This window comes from Nannobrachium achirus, assembly GCF_963921795.1.
Source record: "Nannobrachium achirus genome assembly, chromosome: 11".
NCBI lineage: Eukaryota > Metazoa > Chordata > Actinopteri > Myctophiformes > Myctophidae > Nannobrachium > Nannobrachium achirus.
This window is the reverse complement of record NC_137820.1, coordinates 18,353,364-18,374,419: the sequence shown is the minus strand read 5'-3', so window position 1 is coordinate 18,374,419 and position 21,056 is coordinate 18,353,364. Positions and strand designations below refer to the sequence as shown.

Below are 21,056 nucleotides of genomic sequence, written 5' to 3'. Positions count from 1 at the left end.
CCAGGATGGCAATGCACTTGTCCACACCTTGATGGGTGTGGACAACCTGGAGCCAAAGAAGAATTTGTTCTTCTCAACTGATTCGTACCATGCTGACTATCCTCCACCATACTGATTGACTTATTGAGCTGTGGCTTCTCCCAGCTGTACACAGTATCTGCAGCATGGAAGCTGAGTGACTTCAAACTATTCCTGGCAAATAAGGAGAATAAGACAACACTGTCAACTACCATTACAGGTGTAGGGAAGCAAGGCATTAGGCGTCTCAGCTGGAGAAATGTGGAACAGTGGTGGAGGGCAAAGCATTCTGTGGTTGGAATGATGGCAATGTGTGTATTCTGAAATGTATAGGGCATAGCAAAATAATAATAATATTTAATTATGATATACTCCATTTAATAAATACCCTTTGTTTAGCAATATTTTCACTGCTATGCCCTGCGGGCCAAATTCGGCCCTAGCAGAGCTTTCTTGTGGCCCCTGGAGAACATTACCCATTCCAATGTAAAATATTAATAAATAGCAAATTACTATTGGATGGTTGGTTGTACAGGATGACCATTTTGAATGTTCAGCAATTTATTTTTTTAACATGCAGCTGGATAGCTTGGCAACATACAAGAGCTCAACATGAGTACTGAGTGCAGTTCATCCATCCATTTGAAACCATTTCTGGGTCTTGAGTACAATTACTTTGCTTTCAAAGCAAATGAAAATGTAGATTTCTGGAGGAGGCCGAGTGGATGTTGTCCATTTCCCCCAAAGAAATAAGTCACCTTGATTGTGTCAATCTTCCATCTTCTCCATCATCATGATGATGGAGAAGATGAAAGATGGACACAATCAAGGTGAATTATTTCTTACCAGTCGGGTGCTCAAAACAAAGCAAAATTCATTCATAGGAACATGTAAACACTTCACCTTGCCAGCCTACCTCAAATACTCTTCCCGCAAAGACGCTTCCATGCCAATGACGCATGCAGAACATACTGAAATATCTACTTCCTCTTTTGTCAAAATCTAAGCCTGTGCAATATAAAGGACTGGCACACAAAACATCAAAATGCATGGATGCAATATGAATCACGCCCTAATAAGTTGCCATATTGGACATACATGTCCATTGTTGTGTGTTATCGGAAATATAACACACAACAAACTCGGTCAAACGGTTAACTATGAACATTTTGTTCATTTGTTGTCACAGTCTTATGGGCCAGGACTCTTGTGAGCCTCTCTCACCATGTGCTTTTTAATTTAACAATTTGTAGGGGAACAATGTCTGTCTGACGTTGGTCAGTCATGAAAAACTCTACTGACACAGGTGAACACATGTGAGATCCATGAGCTGCTGTCAAACCAGTAGGAGACACAGTCACTGGCAAGCCTGGAATTTTCGTCATGTTATGGGCAAGGCCTCTTGTCTTGGCCTTTAGTGTTTTTAGGGCAAAAGGCCAAATGCCATGCAGGGCAGGAAGGCCATCAAATAAAACAAGATCTTAGTCCAGTGATATTCAATTGGCGGCCCGTGGGCCAAATCCGGCCCCTGGAGAACTTTCTTGTGGCTCCATTCCAGATTCCAAATATTTATTATTTTATTACTTTTATGGTGCGAAGGTAGCTGTCCAGCTGCCATGTAACAAAGGTGCAACTGCTTCATGATTTCTTACACGTTAAACATGGTGAGAAAAAAAAAAAACAGTGGCACATATGCTTGAAAGTCATTACTTGAGTAAAAGTACAGATATCTAGATATATTTCATTATTGTAAAAGTTAAAATGTTCGACAGTCCATTCTTTCGACGCAGGTGAATGTTAACCTGGTGAAAAGCTAACCTGCCAACGCGGGTGAATATTAACCTCTATGCCTAAACCTAACCCAAACCCTAACCCTAAACTCGGTAACCGTGACGCAGGTGAGTAGCTAACCTGCCGACGAAGACACATCGAAAGAGCGAGATTTCCCTGTTCATCACATGCCATAACCATTATCCATCCATTTGTAGCAACTATTTCTGAATTTTGAGAGGATGTTTGTTGTCCTGTCATTACGTCAAAGAAATAATTCTCCATTTGTAGTGCACTGTCCATCTTCCATTTTCATCCACTTGAAGGTTTTACACAGTATGTTTCTTTTATCCTAAATAGCGGTCTGGTCTGAAAGATGGTAGAACTCTCAACTAATGGATCATGAAAGACATCAAAAGAGCCTGTGCCTTCATCAGCTGGGTGCTAAGGCCTCAAAAAAAACAACTTTCATTTATATGAACATGCAAAAACTTCACGTTACAAGTCTGTCTCCAATATGTTTCTCACAAAGACGCTTCCATGTCAGGGATCCGTGCATAGAACATACTGAAATATCTACTTCCTGCCTGTGCACTATAAAGGACTGCCACAGACATTATCCTATGTGCATCAAAATGCATGAATGCAGTATAGCAGGCCCTAATAAGTTCTATAATGGACACATGATGTCCATTGTTGTGTCCTACCAGACCTACAACAGATGGACAAATTGTTCATTTTTGTTGTAACAGTCTTGTGGCCCCTGACTTCAAGTAATTTACAATTGTGGCCCCCTGCCTAATCTAGTTGAATACCCCTGAAGTCCATTGAAATAATTCATTTAATTTAAGGGTTAAGGATGATTTAAAATGTAATAAGTAGACTATCTGCAGTGAAATAAATAAATGATGGTATTTACAGTATAATCTAATCCATGCTCAGCCCTGCACCAATCAAAGTCACTGGATTAAACATGGGGATTCAGGGGAGTTAAAGGAGACATCCAGACCAAAACACATATAGGGTTAAATCTGCCTTTTATCATACCCCTTCATACCTGCTTTAGTCGATTTTTTTTAGATTTCGGCTGCCCCTGTTGCTAGATTTCGCGGGCTCTCTCAAACTAACACAGTGGATTGTCCTTAGGCTAGTGCGGTCATTTCTTGAGCTTCAAAGTTAGTATTGTTTTATTGGATTGTGTTTACACAACGTCCTGAGACGAATCCATAGACTGTAGAAAAATAGTTTACAGTTTACAGTTTAGGCATTTAGCAGACGCTTTTAATCCAAAGCGACTTACAATAAGCAGATAACGTCACAATAATAAACAAGATAATATGTCAGTACATCATCAACAATATAACAAATGCAAATGGATATCTATCTAGAAAAAACACAATATAATCAAAGTTCTAAAAACAAAAACAAATGCTAACTAGCTTCATGTATGGTCATTGATTTTTTCTGTAGTTCTAAGTCTGAAAAGGTGAGTCTTCAGTCCACGGCGAAAGCTAGCGAGTGATATGGACGAAGCGAAGCCATTGGTTTCTATGCAGCGCAAATGGCCCTTTCTACCCCTTGGAATGGGTGTCGCCATCATAGAATTGTAAAGGCATCAGAGATGCTATTGGCTGCCAACGGTCACGTGCAACGCAGGGATACATGGGAGAATGTGGTCGGAGCCTCCCGAAATACAGCACACGAAGAAGAACACAGCCGGCTGGTATCAGTTTAGTTGGCCACGCCCCCCCGCAACTTTATAATTTATTTTAAAATACATTGGACCACATTTCGACAAAACAAATATGATGGTGATTGAAAGGCATTTTTGGAGCTGTGTGAAACACAGGCTCCCTATACGTGGCTGTGTGGGTCTGTGTGTGTGTGTGTCTGTCTGTCTGTCTGTCTGTGTGTATGTAGCCTGACTTCGCCGCGTAACTAGTGCCGCACCATTTACGCCACTCGCGCAATATATACATCAAAATGTGCGGCTCGGCCGGGAATGGTGTTCTATTACCTTTCGTTCCGATCCGCCTTACCATGCCGACGTAATCGGCAAAAAACGACGCTTAATTGTCCCCATTGACTTATAATGGGACAATGCAAGAAATCACTTTGAAGTATTTTTCTCTCGTAAACCATAGGAGCTACAGTTTCAAACCTCGGAGAGGAGATTCATAATGATTTTAAGAATGAATCGAAAAATAATTACATCACTCGGCCTCATGGTGGCGCTATAACGGCCCACTTTACGTTTTGCCCCGTAACTCTTGAACCGTGGATCGGAAAATTAAAATTCTTTGCGCCAGGATAGATTTTCCGCCATCTTGAATTTTCTCCAAAACACACTTTTTGCTCCTTTTCCTACATATTTTCTTCAAATGTCACAAAAATCGGTACACATGATCTACACACACACACACACACACACACACACACACACACACACACACACACACACACACACACACACACAGCTCCACTTCACACGGGTGTGATTTTTTTTACTAGCGATAGGAACCATACAGTATTCACGAAAATGTTAATTAAGGTTAGAAAACGAAAGGGGAAAATGAATGGGATCCAATGGAGGGCAATTCTTTTTGCGATCGGCCGGGGGGGGAAACAGCGCAACTAGCGGCCAATCATATATGAAGTTTTAGTTCCGTATTGGAGTCATTTTAAATCGGCAGAACTATGCCCCTGGACGAATCACACCGCTGTTTTGACCTCACAGGCACCCTTACTTGTCCCTCCCTTTCTAGCCTCTCCTCTCCCTGCTCTGGTGCAGAGCAGAAGCCGTTTGACAAGTAAGGGTGCCTGTGAGGTCAAAACAGCGGTTTGGTTGATCTCAGGACGTTGTGTAAACACAATCCAATAAAAAAATACTAACTTTGAAGCTAAAGAAATGACTGCACTAGCCTAAGGACAATCCACTGTGTTAGTTATGAGAGAGCCTGCGAAATCTAGCAACAGGGGCAGCCGAAATCTAGCAACAGGGGCAGCTATGAAAAAAATCGACTAAAGCAGGTATGAAGGGGTATGATAAAAGGCAGATTTAACCCTATATGTGTTTTGGTCTGGATGACTCCTTTAAGAGTTCAGAATCTCAACAAAAGACACTGATGTCTACAAGACAAGAAAGAGACACCGGTGTATACATATTGATAAGAAAGAGACGAAAGAGGAGAAAGTGGTACAGTCAGCTTAAGGCCTTTGTTTTCTTTTAGTTTTGAGTAGCAGCCACCTCTAAGTGGCTTTTCAGTGCCGTTTTAAAGGAAGGTATGGATTTACACTCCTTTAAGGCCTTCGGTAAGGCGTTCCACATTTTAGCAGCATAGCAGGAGAACGCATTTGAGCATTTTTTTTAGCCAAATCTGGGTTGGACGTGATCTGTGGAGCTGAAATGCATTATACGCGGATGTTGTTATAGCATTTATAACAGAGGCATAACATGAGTGAGTTGTTTGCTTACAGGCTAAATTCAAATAAAACTAAATGGACATGGGGACTAATGTCTGATGACATTATAATGGATAAAGGAAAAGGGTTATACAATTGGTCAGATACAGATAGGCCTAGTTCGATCTGAGTTATTGAATACATTAGGCCTAATTAAATTATGACTTAAAGGAATAGTTCAACCTCAAATTTACTTTTTTCCATTGATTACTCACGCCATGGAGACTTGAGTTAAAAAATACAAAATTGATTATGGTAAATTTACCCCCATTGATGGGAGTTGGGGACCCATCCGGAATCAATGGGGGTAATGAAATTATTGTCCTTTAAGCCTAACATTCTATGTCATAACAAGTGGCACTGGCATTAACAGGTTTATTTAGGCTATTTTTATGTAATCCAAATGATCAAAAAGTAAAGGTTTTGTGAAAGTCATGACAGCTTGTCTGTTATAATGAAGATTATCCAACAGACCATAATGAAAATATTCAAATCTGTTATGACAACAGTGTTATCATAGCTTGTACTGAGTCATATAGCCTATAATATGACTCACAAGTTGATGCTTTTTGAGCATCATGATGACTGAAATGAATCTAGCCCTGGCCTTTATATAGGCTAAGTCAGTAGGTTAAAGTGTATAGATTCATGTCAGACTTCCTCCAACCTACAAGTTCCTCATGTCTCTCTCTCTCTCTCTCTCTTACATGTAGGCTATGAGTCATTGATTTCAGCATACAGTAGGCTTAGCTATGACACAGTGTGAAAAATAAATCAGCTGTATCAAGTGACTGCCAAATGGGATGGGTGAAGTGGGGCGCTATTGGATATGTTAGAATAACAATAACAAAGGCTGGGAGGACCAAGCTCTCGTGTAGTCTACCTGTTACAAGGTAAATCCGTTGTAACCTAATGGCTGGTAATGGGTGCGGCCATGTCTAACCCCTCCTCTAAAGCCTAAAGCTCCTCAGTCCCTCGACACACAGAGAGAGGGGGAGAGAAGGGTGAGTGATTCCTCTGGGCACTGCTGCTCATTCACTTGTTTGTGCCGTCTGTGTGCTGAGGCGAGACGAGTGCATGGGTCATATGCGGTGGCAGGACAAGGCTCCTTCTGGCAAACAGGCGGAACCCTGCTCAAAGTTTTAGATGATCGAGGCCGGCGTTTCGTTTGGATTATTACCCACTTTTCCATGATGGAAGGATTACTTGCGCCTCGATGAGAGCTACAGGTTTTGCGCCCACATTGCCAGAGTAGCGGGACACGGGCTCCTCCTGGGACTGGTGGTGGTGGTGGTGACTCGTCGGTCCGTCCTGACAAAGCGGCCACCCGAATGAACGCGCCCGGAGATCTCGCCGCTGCAAAGAACGAAAATGATCACCTCGTTTTTCCCCATGAAGAAACTACGGCGCAATGGCAAATGGCTCCTCTTTGTGGCGATTCTGGTGATCGGGGCTTTCGCCGTGTACCAGGAGTTTGCGCGGAGTACTACTACACACACCCGTAAGTTGTGGTGGCCAGCCAGCCGCTGACCAGCAAGCAACAGGCTTGTAGTTCTACAGAAATGCTTTATTCATCAGACGCATGCATTGCTTTATCGCGAATGTAAAGAATATTTGATGATGATGTGAATAATCGTACTGTTACATGATATCAGAGTGGATGCAGCGCAGGCAGGCACTCCAGGCAGTCGGCAGTGGAAAACATGATAGCCTCTTCTTAACAGGTGAAGCAACAGGTTGGTTGCTTATCCAATATCCGGAAGCCTTGGGGATACTCTCTCTCTCTCTCTCTCTCTCTCTCTCTGTGTGTGTGTGTGTGTGTGTGTGTGTGTGTGTGTGTGTGTGTGTGTGTGTGTGTGTGATACTTTGAAGGGGGAAGGGGGCCATAGGGTCAGATCACAGGTTTTGACACTCAGAAGGATGTGCAGATTCACACTGTCTCTCCAAACTTCCTGTCCTCACCAGTCTCTGCCACATCCACACCTCTCCTACCATCCCTCTCACACCCCAGTAGAACAGCAAAATGACACCATACTGCCATTAAACAAAGGGACAACAAATTGTCAGGAGTGTGTGTGTGTGTGTGTGTGTGTGTGTGTGTGTGTGTGTGTGTGTGTGTGTGTGTGTGATTTAGTAAACAACAAAAACACTATGTGTGTACTGTACCCCCCCCCCCCCCCCCCCCCCCCACACACACACACACACACACATACTATATTACATTGAGAACAAAGCCTGACGTGTAAACACATGCCATGGTTTGTTAAGAGCCTACATTACAGGCCTACCCTATTTACACACAATCCACGAGACACACACACACACACACACACACACACACACACACACACACACACACACACACACACACACACACACACACACACACACACATTCCTGGCCTATAGCCCCCTCATCACAATGAGGCTTTTCTCAAGACTCTGCATACCCCCAGAAAAGGAAAGAGGAGAGGTGTGTGTGTGTGTGTGTGTGTGTGTGTGTGTGTGTGTGTGTGTGTGTGTGTGTGTGTGTGTGTGTGTGTGTGTGTGTGTGTGTGTGTGTGTGTGTGTGTGTGTGTGTGTGTCTCGTGTGCACGCTGGTATAAGAATTTGTAAAAGAAGTGTGTCAAGTCTGGCTAGTTTTCAGGAATGCATTGGTATTTAAAAAATAGAATACACATTTCATACTAATAATGATGATATCTTAATATATTATTAATATTATTATTATTAGTCTGAATATCAGTATTTTTCTCTTATTCTTTATTATCAACTTGGGTTTTCTAATATAACTCTAAAGAGAAAAACATACTTTTATAGCAAGTTTCAGAAACAGTAAACTATCAAAATGTGTGCAAACACAGAGCAAGTGGCAGGTATTTACTTATAGTGGGGGAGCCAATCAAGTGATTCTGCTGGTTGTAATTTTGGAATGATAATTGTTGGAGACATGTATATCTTCATTCTTGGGGTTCTCACAATGCCAAAAAAACATGTCTTCAATTTTTCTTTTTGGGTTTAGCATGTGTAATTAGCATAATTGGCCAATTAATTGCCAAAAACGGGAAATGGCAATAACTTTGCTTCTAGGTAACTTATAAAGGTGATCTAAGAGTCTAAGTCCATGTTTGTGAGGTCCAGAAATCCATATGTTACCATTGTGAAGTCATACAACCTTTCATAATTAGCATAATCAGCTTAAATTATGCAAAAACGAGTTGAAAATCAGGAAATCGTTTCATTTTTCACATTTAGCTGACTTTGGAGAGATAATCTGAGACTCTTATTGACTAATTGAGTATGTTTACAAGTCCAGAAATTCATATCCTGATGTAAGTAAATGCAACCTTTTGTCATTAGTATAATCTGCATACATGATTTATTAATTAGTCTGAAAGTAGGAAATTACCTGTTTCTTTTTCTGTTAGGATATCCATAGATTAATTCTTGTCATAATTAGTCAAGCAACTGCGCTTCAGCTGTGAGGGATCACAGCTGATAAAGCTAATCATAGTTATTGAAAACACCTGAATGATGCTGCTTGGACACATCACAATCGCATCATGAAGGTCACTGGAGGCTTTGTGGGCATTACTCAGAATGCTAGTGCTAGGGAAAGGTTCTTCTCTGGTCGCACCAGAGCTGAGTAGACTTGCTGAAGAAGCATGCCAGATGGCTGGCACACAAACAGCTACACAAAAGGAAAACCATGACTTGTCCATTGCTGTCTGGACAAGGCAGGAAAAGAATGTACTTCGATTGAAGCATGTGATCAAGTCATCTTTGAATCCTCTAACATATGATGGCAAAGACCTACCCAATATCATCACAAAGGTTGTGATGCCACCCCACATGGAGAAAGATGTATGCAGCCAAGACGAAATTGGCCAGCAGAACTATGTTGCTTTTGTGAAAGCGCGCATTAACAAAAATGAAGTCAGTGTCTGGGCCAGAATGAAAAAGGTTCAACTGAAGATGTGGAAGAGTGCAGGAAAAGTTGTGAAACACAAGCTCACTGACCAGGTGGTGGAATTGAAGGATGACAGGTCATTGTTTGGTCGAATGCTGATTGTTGCTTGATCACGGTCAGAGATCAACCTCAAAGAAGCCATTGGCCAGCACGAGTTCACTGCCAAACCACATGCTCTCTTCACAGTGACTGGTGAGCTTCGGCCCTACACAGACAAGAGCAAGCTCATGACCATTCTCGAGGAGCTGCAGAATGAGAAGAGTGACATTGGTGTTGATCAGCAACCACAGAGTGCTGCCACTGACAGTTGTCCCCTGCCATCTAAGAGTGTAAGTGTCATAGATGGAATGGCATTGGTAGAGGCCATGGGAAAGCCATCATGGATCAAGATATGTTCCCAGTGGGCTGACCACTTCATAGCCATACTGGACAGGAAGACCAAAGAACATAGTGAGACCCATGTAGTATTTGACCGCTATGATATTGCATCTTCACTGAAAGAGGCCACGCGTATGCGATGCCAGGGTGGCAAGCCCCCTACCACTTATCATGTGGAAGACAACACACCGATAGGGAAGGTGTCTGAAAAACAGTTCTTGTCAGGTATCCACACCAAAGATGAGCTGACTGAGGCAAGATGTCCACTCAAACTATATCGATGTAAAACATCTCCACAGCTCACAGGAAGAGGCTGACACAAGGATAATCCTGCACAGCCTGGATGCTGTCCAAAGAGGGGCAACACAGCTATACATTGAGTCCCCGGACACTGATGTCTTTGTTCTTGCAATCCGACGGTACAATCAGCTGTGCAAGGACACCTATTTCATCACCGGTGTGGGAAACAAAAAACGTATCATCTCACTTGAGCCAGTAGTGCAGGCACTGGGTGAAACGAGGACTTCAGTCTTACCAGGGTTCCATGCCTTCACTGGAGCTGACCAGACAGGCCATTTTGCTGGAAAGGGAAAGTTAACCTGTTGGCAAGCCCTAAACCGGTGTCCTGTGGAGGTGGTATCTGCATTTGCTACTCTAAGTACTTCAAAAAAGCTCAGTTCTGACACAGAAAAAAAGATTGAAGCATTTGTTTGCCAGCTGTACGAGCCCGGTACAAATCTTGTGGATGTTGGTGAACTCAGGTGGAGGTTATTCACAAAGAAACAATTATAAGCAGAGAAGCTGCCACCTACACAAAGAGCATTACATCAAGCCATTGCCCGTGCCCATTACCAGGCAATGGTATGGTATCAGGACCACGTACCTAACCCACAGATGCCACCAGCAACTGAATATGGATGGGAGGCTGAGGGAGATCATCTGGTGCCAGTCACAACACGGGATCCCCCAGCTCCAGCCACCATTACTCAACTGATCAAATGTGGCTGCAAGAAATCCCAGTGCATGTCACATTGTTCTTGTCGATCTCAAAATTTGAACTGCTCCGAGATGTGCATGTGTGGGGAAGATGAAGAGGTGTGTTGTAATGTAAGCAAGGCACAACTGTTGGGGATTGACGATGACGAAGATGGAGACCCTTCTATTTAAATGTGTTTACAGAACTTTCTGTACATATTAGTATAAACAATCTGATAATTCTGTGACCATTTCTCATATTGTTCTTTATTTTATATGAGGGATATATAAAGAAATATAGCTATTTCTGGTTTCGGTGTGATTATTACATAATTATTACACAGACAAAAGGTTGCATGATTCATGAATAGGATAATAATAATTCCTGGACTTGTAAACATACATCTTAGAGTCTGTGAGAAGCTTTCAAAGTTGACTAAAACAAAGAAATGCAGCAATTTGCTTATTTTCACCTCGTTTTTGCATAATGTATGCCAATTATGCTAATTAGGAAAGGTTGTATGACTTCACAATGGTAACAGATGAGTTGCTGGACCTCACAAACATGGACTTAGACTCTTAGATCACCTTTATAAGTTACCCAGAAGCAAAGTTATTGCTATTTACTGTTTTTGGCAATTAATTGGCAAATTATGCTAATTACACATGCTAAACCCAAAATGAAAAATTGAAGACATGTTTTTTTGGCATTGTGAGAACCCCAAGAATGAAGATATACATGTCTCCAACAATTATCATTCCAAAATTACAAAAATTGATAGGCTCCTCTACTATTACCTAGTTGTTACAATGATGTGACTTTGGAAAGTGTTCAGTCCTCCAGACTCCACACACATGGAATAGTGCCAAGATATTTTAAATTGTAGTTGGCAGTGTGGAAGAACCGGTTTAGTTGGCATTGGCATCCATAGTGTTTTACTTTGATGACACTCTATACAGCAGTGGTTCTCAAAGTGGGGTCTGGGGACCCTCAGGGGTCCTTGAGGGGCGTTCCAGGGGGTACCCACTGGTCCCAGGAAAAGCAGTTCAAATGTGCGGATCTACAAGCTCACAGCTTGTGATTTTTTTTATTTTTGAAAATATTTGAAAAATATCTCAAATTATTGGAAAATGTAGAATAATCTTTTAACACACATCTTCTCTTCTGTGGGTCCCTGGCACAAAATATTGTCAGACGGGGGTCTGCGGCCAAATATATCAATTTGATGGTCCTTCACATGAAAAGGTTTGAGAACCAATGGTATAAAGCATGTTACTTACGCCACTGACTCAGGATTCAAAAGAAGACAGTTGCCTTTCTAGCTTTCCTTTTCATTTCTCTATTCAGTTCAGTTCTATTAATTCTATTAATTGTTATTTAACCTCTTAGTCTTGAACCCTGTATATGTCATGGTATGTCAAATAGCGAATATAGCTCTAAGCTGATCTACAAGCTCTCAAAGCGTTGCATTATTTACTACACGTTGTGAACTACTAGATTGATATTTATACCCAATTTGAATTGTAGTTCACCTACGTTGTCTAATGCTCGCCTATTTTTTGCATTGTGTATAAGCAGAATAGGGTCGCTAGGGTTCATTCACATGGTTAAAACAAGACTAACACCGTAAAATTGTCTCTGCTGATTTAACAGTGTGCACATTTTGAACTAAACACCCAGGTTTTGGCTGTGTGAGCAAAGCTGCATGCACTGTCAGTCAGTCAGCAGTCAGTCAGTCAGTCAGTCAGTCAGTCAGTCAGTCAGCACCACATAGTGTTGCATGAAGCGGGAGAAGAGGAGAGGATTCAAAAAGGGGAAGGCAGGCTGTGTGAGCGGGAGATGAATCCTCGCAGTTAAAAATATCTCTCTTTTTCCTTTTCTCAACCACCGCTCTAGAATTACTGTGTGTTTCCAAAATTGGCCCTGTGTCACAGGGGAGTATACATTTGTGGATCTCCACCCTTGTGATAATGACAGACTTCCAGACCACCAGTACTTTGGTGTTTTAACCATAGCACACACACTACACTCTCTTATGCACTCCACAGGCACACACACACACACACACACACACACACACACACACACACACACACACGCGCGCGCACACACACACACACACACACACACACACACACACACATGCACACGCGCGCGCACGCACACACACACACACACACACACACACATGCACACACACACACACACACACACACACACACACACACACACACACACACACACACACACACACACACACAGCCAGGTGCTATTTCCTGAAAATCCATTGCAGTGTGTAATTTAAAAAATGACAGAAGGGAATCGAAAAAGTAAACTTCTATACCTCCTGTGCCTGTGTGTCTGTGTGTGGTTTAGGATCTGCCAGGCTATGTCTGCCAGTACCATTTCAAGAAGGGCAGAAACCCTTCCAGCCATACAGGCTAAGCCCAGGCTAGGTAGCCGTGGCTGAGTGAGTTGGGTTACATCTTGCTGACAGCAGCACAGAGGCTTAGAACAGTGCAGGGTTTCCTCTGGCGCTTTATAGCCAAAGCCAAGGCTGATAAATAGTTGCTAAGTTAATATTTGATTGTCTTCACGAATTTCATTTGAACCAAAGTGTTAAAAACTTGATCGTAATCATGCACATTTTCTTATCCCCTTTCTTGTTATCCATTTTGGACCTGTTGTTTCAAAAGGTAGGATAAGTGATAGTGATCCATGTATTTGTCACTCCAAAGCGACGGATACCTAAATTATGGATTCTCCTGTGGGAGATAATGCAGTGAGAGTGAGCGTGTGCGGGACTTCAGTGGAACGTTCAAAATAAATGTATGCTTTGGCAAAAAAAGTGTCGCTTGATAAAAATTACATATTCTTTTCTAAAATGACATTTCTGTCGCATGACGGGACATGGATGGATGGTATGCAGATGAATAGAATATATTGCATATGACATGCATATAACCACTGATTATTTCTGTACCTAGTATATGCCTGACACTGCTGGACATGCAATCATTTTTGAGTTGATGACCTTATCTGTGACAATGAAGGAGGTCTCAGTATAGAGAGTATAGACACATGATGATGATGGGTTAATCCTTTCCTAAAACCCCAAATACAAGAAGAAAGATGGTGGTTTAGAGTTTGGAACCTGATTGTTTCACTCTATGTCAAAAAGTAGTTTACGAAAAAATAAGATTAGGACACAGGTCACGGGTGATAATTGCGACCGTAGGTTAACTACTGTAACACTCATTGACCATACATGAAGCTAGTTAGCATTTTTTACTGACTAGGTGCATGGTCTACCTAATGTTATTGTTTTTCTAGATTGACATTCCTATGCATTTGTTATATTGTTGTTGATATACTGACACATTACCTTGCTTATTATAGTGATGTATTACCTCGCTTTGGATTAAAAGCGTCTCCTAAATGCCTAAACTGTAAACCGTAACTATGAAAACCGTCACAACTTCTGTCCTGCGCAACCTCGCCCTTTAGGGCCTTCAGGGCAAGGCCGCTTTTCACCCATAGGCGTCTTACTGGTATTATAATAATGATTCATCCATTTCAGAGAGAAAAATGTAGGAGGTTACAGCAGGCGCATTGTTACTTTCTTGGATGGTAAAAGTTTCTCTCTAGCAAACAATGGACTGACAGGGCATTATATCCCAGCATGATATCAGATGTTACAGTGCATCACTTAATAGGCAGGGCAGGCCCAGCACATTCACCGGCCATGACCAATGACAAGACAAAATACATACAGTAATAATGGAATAACAGTTGATTATATCGTCTCTGGTTCCAGTAGGTTGTCAGCTTTGATGGTATTTATCTAGTCTGGGATCATTTCACTTTTCGGGGTTGTATCCGGTCGGGAGCGGAAACCACAACACGTCCTGTTGTAGTACTCAAAGACTACAATTTGGCCGGAAAGATAAAACCGGATTCAGTTTTAAGCCAAAATAATTCCCCTGCATTCAAGGACATACTTTTAGGGCCTACCTATTAAACTCCTTGATGCGGAGTAGTTTTGCGTTATGCATCTTTTAGTCCAACTCGTAGCGACTGGCAAGACTACACTAGGCTACTCGAGCATTTTAATAGGGATTGGGGAATCAAACGGGGGGAACCAAATCAAAGCGACGCCGCTTCTTCTAGTGAAACCAAACGGTCTGTTGTGAACGAACACCAGGCTTTCCCCCAGAAAGGCAAGGTTAGTATTTATCAGCTTGTTGTTTAGAGAGGCGCCTGTAAGTTCAAAACATTATTAACACTGTCAGCTATCTTTCTATGTCAAAGTTTGTTATTTGACATCGGAAATGACATCTCTTCAATATCTTGAGGCTATTGCTGACATTAATTTGACACTTATACAAAATGGTACATCAGAATCTAATGTACTAATTATTATAAAATAGATCTAACTAATGATGTGAAATAAATTGATTTAAGTAGGACCATTATTATTCATTGAAGGCTTTAGATCTGAATAGAGGGTAGTATGCGCATGACATCATCATCATACCCGGAAGTTATGCGGGAACGCCTACTGAGTGGCAAAAAAGTACTTTCTGGCCTTGACAGCCCATACCGGTACATTCAAACAGAAAGGTCCTATCTGATTGCATTAAACGACGTTAAACAACGGTAAACTCACTTTGCCACTCGTTTTGACATTCACATTATGCATGCACATACCCTCTATTACTGTTTTTGAGCGGTGCTCCTGGAAGGAGCTAAGCTCCAACATCTGGCTTTGTCCGGTCCCCAAAAAATCTCCGGCCCCCCAAAACAATTACGGGCTCTGAAGCGTGGCCTACATCTGGCCATAGCCAGATTGGCAGATTTACACCCAGGGTCACTTTGGCCAAGCTTCGCGTGACACTCAAAAACGGCACCGCTCACTTCACACTAGGTGTGATTTTTACAGAACAGTGGCCAACTTTTCTTTGGTAGCATTTTGAGACTCCAGTTTGTTGCTAGAAATACTGTTCCTACGAAACAGTGTGGGCTTGCATGGAACACCATGTATGGGCACAAAGATCTACCCTTTGGCTGCTCCTCATTGGCTAAGGGCCCTGCCTTTGTACTGTCGGTCATTTGTTTTAGGAGAATAACCTTGGTCTATAAAGTTTTGGTATAACATACTGATATAACATACTGGTCTCGAGCCCACGTGTTGTTGTTATTTATATCAGGTCGCACTTGTTGGTGGTGATGTCACCAAGAATGCTGCTCCTCATTGGCTAAGGGCCCTGCTTTTGTACTGTCGGTCATTTTGTTTAGGAGAATAAACTTGACCTATAAAGTTTTGGTAGAACACACTGGTCTCGCCTTTCAGCGAGCCCACAATTATGCTTTACCAGGCTATGTCATGTTTGTGCAGGACTATAGGTCTTTGCACACTGCTGCGTTTTTCGGGCTGAATATCTGAGTGAATTTCGGAGTGCGCAAATAAAAAAAGTGTGCAACCAGCTTTAGCCTCTCCCTTCTTCTAAACCCTTTATTTTACTATGTTCACCTACCATGCCATCAGAAACAAATCAAGAATGCAAAGGCAGACATGATGTGTTTGTAGTTGTGTGATCTTGCCCAACGGAGGGAAACAATTAATTATTACATTCTTACAAAAAATCGCATTGGATCAACATTTTAAGGTAACAGGTTAACATTACTGTCAACGAGAAACCCCCAGTGAACAAAATTGTATAGTCCCGCTGGGATTCTCCAACAGTGTGGGGAGAGAGTTGGATCAGAACACAGGTGTGTTTCTTGCGTGCCTTGTCATTGTTGGTACACAGCTATTGTTCAGTGAACTGTTGAAGGTTGCCATTTTCCCCTCTGGAGATTTTCGAGGCAAAAAAGGAACCAAAACACAGTGTTCAAACTTTAACTAGAGGATAAACCCCTTGAGATCCATCATCTAATTCCCAAGGGGTCCTTGGGCACAGCACATAATTGTCACAACAACAATGTCACTAAATAAAACAATCCAACAACACAAAACAATCAATATACAGTAGTTAATTACATCAACAAAGACATACTCATAAGGAAATCTACCAAACTATCCATAGCAGCTCTGCTTGGGAGGTCAGTTTTGAGTTCTATAAGGGACAGGTCGATTTTTAAAAAAGGGCCCTGGAGAAAATGTATGTACCCTGATATAAAATGCCATGACCCTCCATCTGACAATTCAATGACCTTCCCCAAGAGATGAAAGAAAAAAGATTAACCCTCCCTAGGGGTGTCACAATATTGTCCTAGATTTTTAATACATATTTTTATATATATATATTTTTTCTTTTGCGGGTGAAATTTATGGCAAATCTTACTTTAAGGTGTTTGACATCATGAAATCAATGTACGCTTACCATAATCACAAGAATCACTTTCAGTTTAGAGCACTACAGAAGGCAAGTGTGTGTGTGTGTGTGTGTGTGTGTGTGTGTGTGTGTGTGTGTGTGTGTGTGTGTGTGTGTGTGTGTGTGTGTGTGTGTGTGTGTGTGTGTGTGTGTGTGTGTGTGTCCAGCTGATGCTCATTGATGGCCGATATTATCGACATATAAAAACTGACTATTTTGTTAATAAAAATTGTATGACCATCCACTCAAATAAAATTAGCTGACCTTCCCTTGGACTAAAATTAGAAAGGCATGACCCTCCCCTATTTTTCTCCAGGGGTACCCTTAACAATTGACCTGTCCCTAATTAGCAAGAAGCTGCGCCAGTTCAGCGAGTGGCGGAACTTTGTGATTGATCAACCTTAGGGAAGATACAGCTTTAGCTTGTGCTGATTGTTCAGGTGCCGTATAAAAACTATGGCAACTGACCAATCAGCACAAGCGTATCACCATCTCTCATTTTATCACTCCCCTCAACCATTACAAATAACACTGACTTTATCTCTGCACTGTCACTGCATTCATGAGTGCTTTTTCTCTGTTATCCTAAGGTCTGAATCCTGCACGTGGAGGGAGCATCTGGAGAAGGCCTGCGTCAGAACAAGTGGTAAGGATAGACAGAGAAAAAGAATTGGATCACATTAGATCAGATGGAAGGAGTATACTGTATATGTCAGGAGTCCTTTTTATCGTATTTGTGTGCTGGAAAGAATCGATAAAAGAAAGTAAATAGATCCATATCAAAGCAGATGCATACAACATACAAACATAGCACACATACATAAAGCATGAACAATACGTTTATTGTTTATTGTCATATGCATTAAAAAGCAGTGCATTCCAATGCAATGAAATGCAACTTGTATGTTTTCCAGGCTGGAGGGGACTACCAACCTGATTCAGGGGAGGATTCAGCTTCTTGGCGTTCCAGCTATACTCCACAAGCTTGGAAACCAGAGGTGTGTGTGTGTGTGTACATTAAATGTGCCCTAAAAAGCTCAGCTCTTCTCACCTCCGCTGAACTCTAAATAACCTGTTTGGGCTTGCCCAGTTCCCTTCTGTGTCTGTGTGTATCCGTAGTATGTGCTGGAGCGGCATTTATTTCTCTGCATTGGAGTCATCGTGTTTCCACTATATTAAGAGGGCTCAGGGCTCATGTTAGTTGCTAGCTCCTCTTGTTTCATGTTTAGGGTGGTTGTCACAAGTGTGACTCTGTCCTTAAAGAGCCAGTCTAGCTAAACCTGCTGACAGCATTATGATTGATTGTAAGGAGCAAAGCCTTTTAAAAACCCAACAACATACATTTAAGTCATATGCTCTTAATATGCAAAAGTCAAGCTTCACATAAAACATTTCTCTCACTGTCAGAGCTTTTGATACACCTACTGCTATTACAGATATGTAACCAAGACATCATTGGTGATAGATGTACATTTTATAGGGGGGCGATGCCAGGCCATTAAAATACATCCCTATTTTGAGTCGTGTTGCTGACTAAATGAATTATACAATTCTGCTCAGAGATCCAGCTTATTAGTTCCCCTGGCCTGCATAATAGTAAAACATTCAATACTGAGGACTCAGTACAAGACCTGGCACCAAACGGTGCTCCTCATCTTGTTACACAAGCGCCCTTTGAGCTACCCTCAGAAAGCTTCGGATGCATAGTGAGGCGAAAGGCTTGTTAAATAATTACAGCTGCACTTCTCAGTGCCTGGGAAGATCTCTAAGTCATCATTTACAGCCCTCCCCTTCACCCCCCCACTTTGGACTGGGGCCATGGTTTACCTAATGCTTAACTGGCTTGTGATGACAACAGTTAATTGGAGACACTCTACAACGCGGGTTATACCAAAACTCTGTCTCTGACCTACTCTGGGTCTTTCCTACAATCAACACACTCATGCATGCACGCACACGCCGCACGCACGCACACACATACAGTCAAGTCACTGAGGTGTAGATTTACAGGGCATCTGGGATCCTCTTGAAATTCAAGTGTTTGTTTTGGTTTGTGTGCATGCTCCAGTGTTTCCTCAAGACCTTCTTTTAAGAGTGTGGATGGCAACAGGGTAGTGGGATCCAGTTTCACTCCAGATCCCTTTCTGTCAATTTATTCATCATGACCTTAAAGTACCTTTTTATTCTGTTGTTTATTATTTTGAAGTTTTCGAATTGTGTTCCATGTCAGCCTTACTTCATTGTTAAATGTCCCTTTATTGTATATTGCAATAAAACTAATTTCTTATATTTGTAAGCTATTTGAAATCATTAGCTATTTGTTGCTTGGAACGCGTAGGCTTTTAGAGCAGGGCTGGTGGCCGCTCATCCGATCGACTTCACTGAGTCCCCAGCAATACACCCACCAAGTGTGAAGAGGATTGGATGAACGTTCCTTTTTTATATATATTTATTGGCAGTACTCTGTGGAGAGTGACAGGAAACAGGGAGCAAAGGCCGTCGGGATCGGAAACCGAACCCAAAACCTGTAATGTAGGATCGATCATTGGTTCTCAAAGTGGGGGCCAGTTAAATTGACATTGATTGCTAGTGCTACTGTATATAAATTGGGGTCCCAGAGATAGATATGCCATTAAATTAAATGGGGGTCCATAGCCTAATGCCTGTCAAACTGGGGGTCCTTGACATTAAAGGACAACTTTGTTTTTTTACAACAAGGGTTCATATTTTAGATTAGAGAAAAGAAAACATGAGTGTTAAAACGTTTTCATTTACTGCGTTCTATCGTTTTAGTGATTTTAATTACATTGATTTCAGTGGTTGGTGGCATGCGTGCAAGTGGCTAAATATGTCTTTTTAGATACAATAAGCCCATTCCCAAGATGCACCACAATCTTTCATGTCCAGATGTGACTTAAGGGGGCTTGTAGTGTTACTGTAAATAGTACTAAAAGAATTGCCGGCTTATTGTGTCTAAAAAGACACATTTAGGCACTTGCATGCATGCACCCATGCACTGAAATCAAAGTCATTAAAATCGCTAAAACAATAATCTGAGTTCCGGGAAGAAACCATTATATCTCTGGGCCGGAAGTCAGCCCAGCACAAAATCTGGGTAGCAGGAAGTTGCACAAGTATGGGTAACCAGAGGCAAAGATGGAGGAGGTTACCTACCGGTATGTCTCAAAAAGCCCACGTATCGAGGCAAACGCTCCAAGACTATTAAAACAATAGAAATATGTAAATCAAAACATTTTAACACTCATCTTTTCTTTTCTCTAACAATCTAAAATATGAACCCTAAAAAAACAAAGTTGTCCTTTAAGTTGGTTGAGAATCACTTGTTAGAGCCGTAAAACATCTTCTCTTATGCGGGCCCCTGGCTTATTGTAATACCTTTTCTCTTGTCTTCTGTCGTGCAGTTCAAGGGACAGGCCAACCTGCATGTGTTTGAGGACTGGTGTGGCAGCTCTACGGCTCAGCTTCGCAACAACCTGCACTACCCACTGTACCCCCATGTGAGTCAGAACAAACACAGACACACCACGGTTTGCATTAGAGGACAATGGACACTTTCCCACATTTCAACACGCTATTGAAGTCATCAGCCTGACATTTGTTCCTGTCACGAACACACATTGTTGCAGAGATAAGACTACCATTTGCTCGTGGGGAAATGCTAAATACGATTGGGTTTTCTACTGGGGAAAATAGCTTGCTGTGAACTCTGACCAGCCCCACCTCTTACACACGCTCACGCTCACACAAACAGACTGTTGTGTTGGCTGAGACCTGCATTCTGCACCCACATGCTAGATCCTGATGTCCCTCGAGATACACTTTCACTCAGCAGACCTCATGGTAAAATGTTGTCTGTTTTTCCCTGTCCGTCCATCCTCCAGTCCAGAACAACAGTACAGAAGTTGGCGGTCTCTCCTCAGTGGACTAACTACGGCTTGAGGATCTTTGGCTACCTGCATCCGTACACTGACGGTACCTTCTGCTCCTTTGTTTGCTTGTTTCTGCTCTACTCATTATACCGCATGTTTCATTACCATTCTCTCACATCTATGTTTCTTTCAGTTCAATGCAATTTAAAGGTGCTT

At 42.0% G+C, this 21,056-nt stretch overlaps 1 protein-coding gene across 1 annotated transcript in view; it reads left to right on the top strand.

The window, feature by feature from the left end:
• Positions 1-6,621: 6,621 nt before the first annotated feature.
• b4galnt3b (beta-1,4-N-acetyl-galactosaminyl transferase 3b) overlaps positions 6,622-21,056 on the top strand; it is a gene marked incomplete at both ends in the record, with an annotated part of 27,691 nt that continues 13,256 nt past the window's right edge. Inside the window, 5 exons of the mRNA XM_080736914.1 lie at positions 6,622-6,751; positions 17,541-17,596; positions 17,865-17,948; positions 20,373-20,468; positions 20,853-20,943. Coding sequence (XP_080593040.1) covers positions 6,622-6,751; positions 17,541-17,596; positions 17,865-17,948; positions 20,373-20,468; positions 20,853-20,943 — 457 coding nt within the window. The remainder of the gene's footprint in view (positions 6,752-17,540; positions 17,597-17,864; positions 17,949-20,372; positions 20,469-20,852; positions 20,944-21,056) is intronic.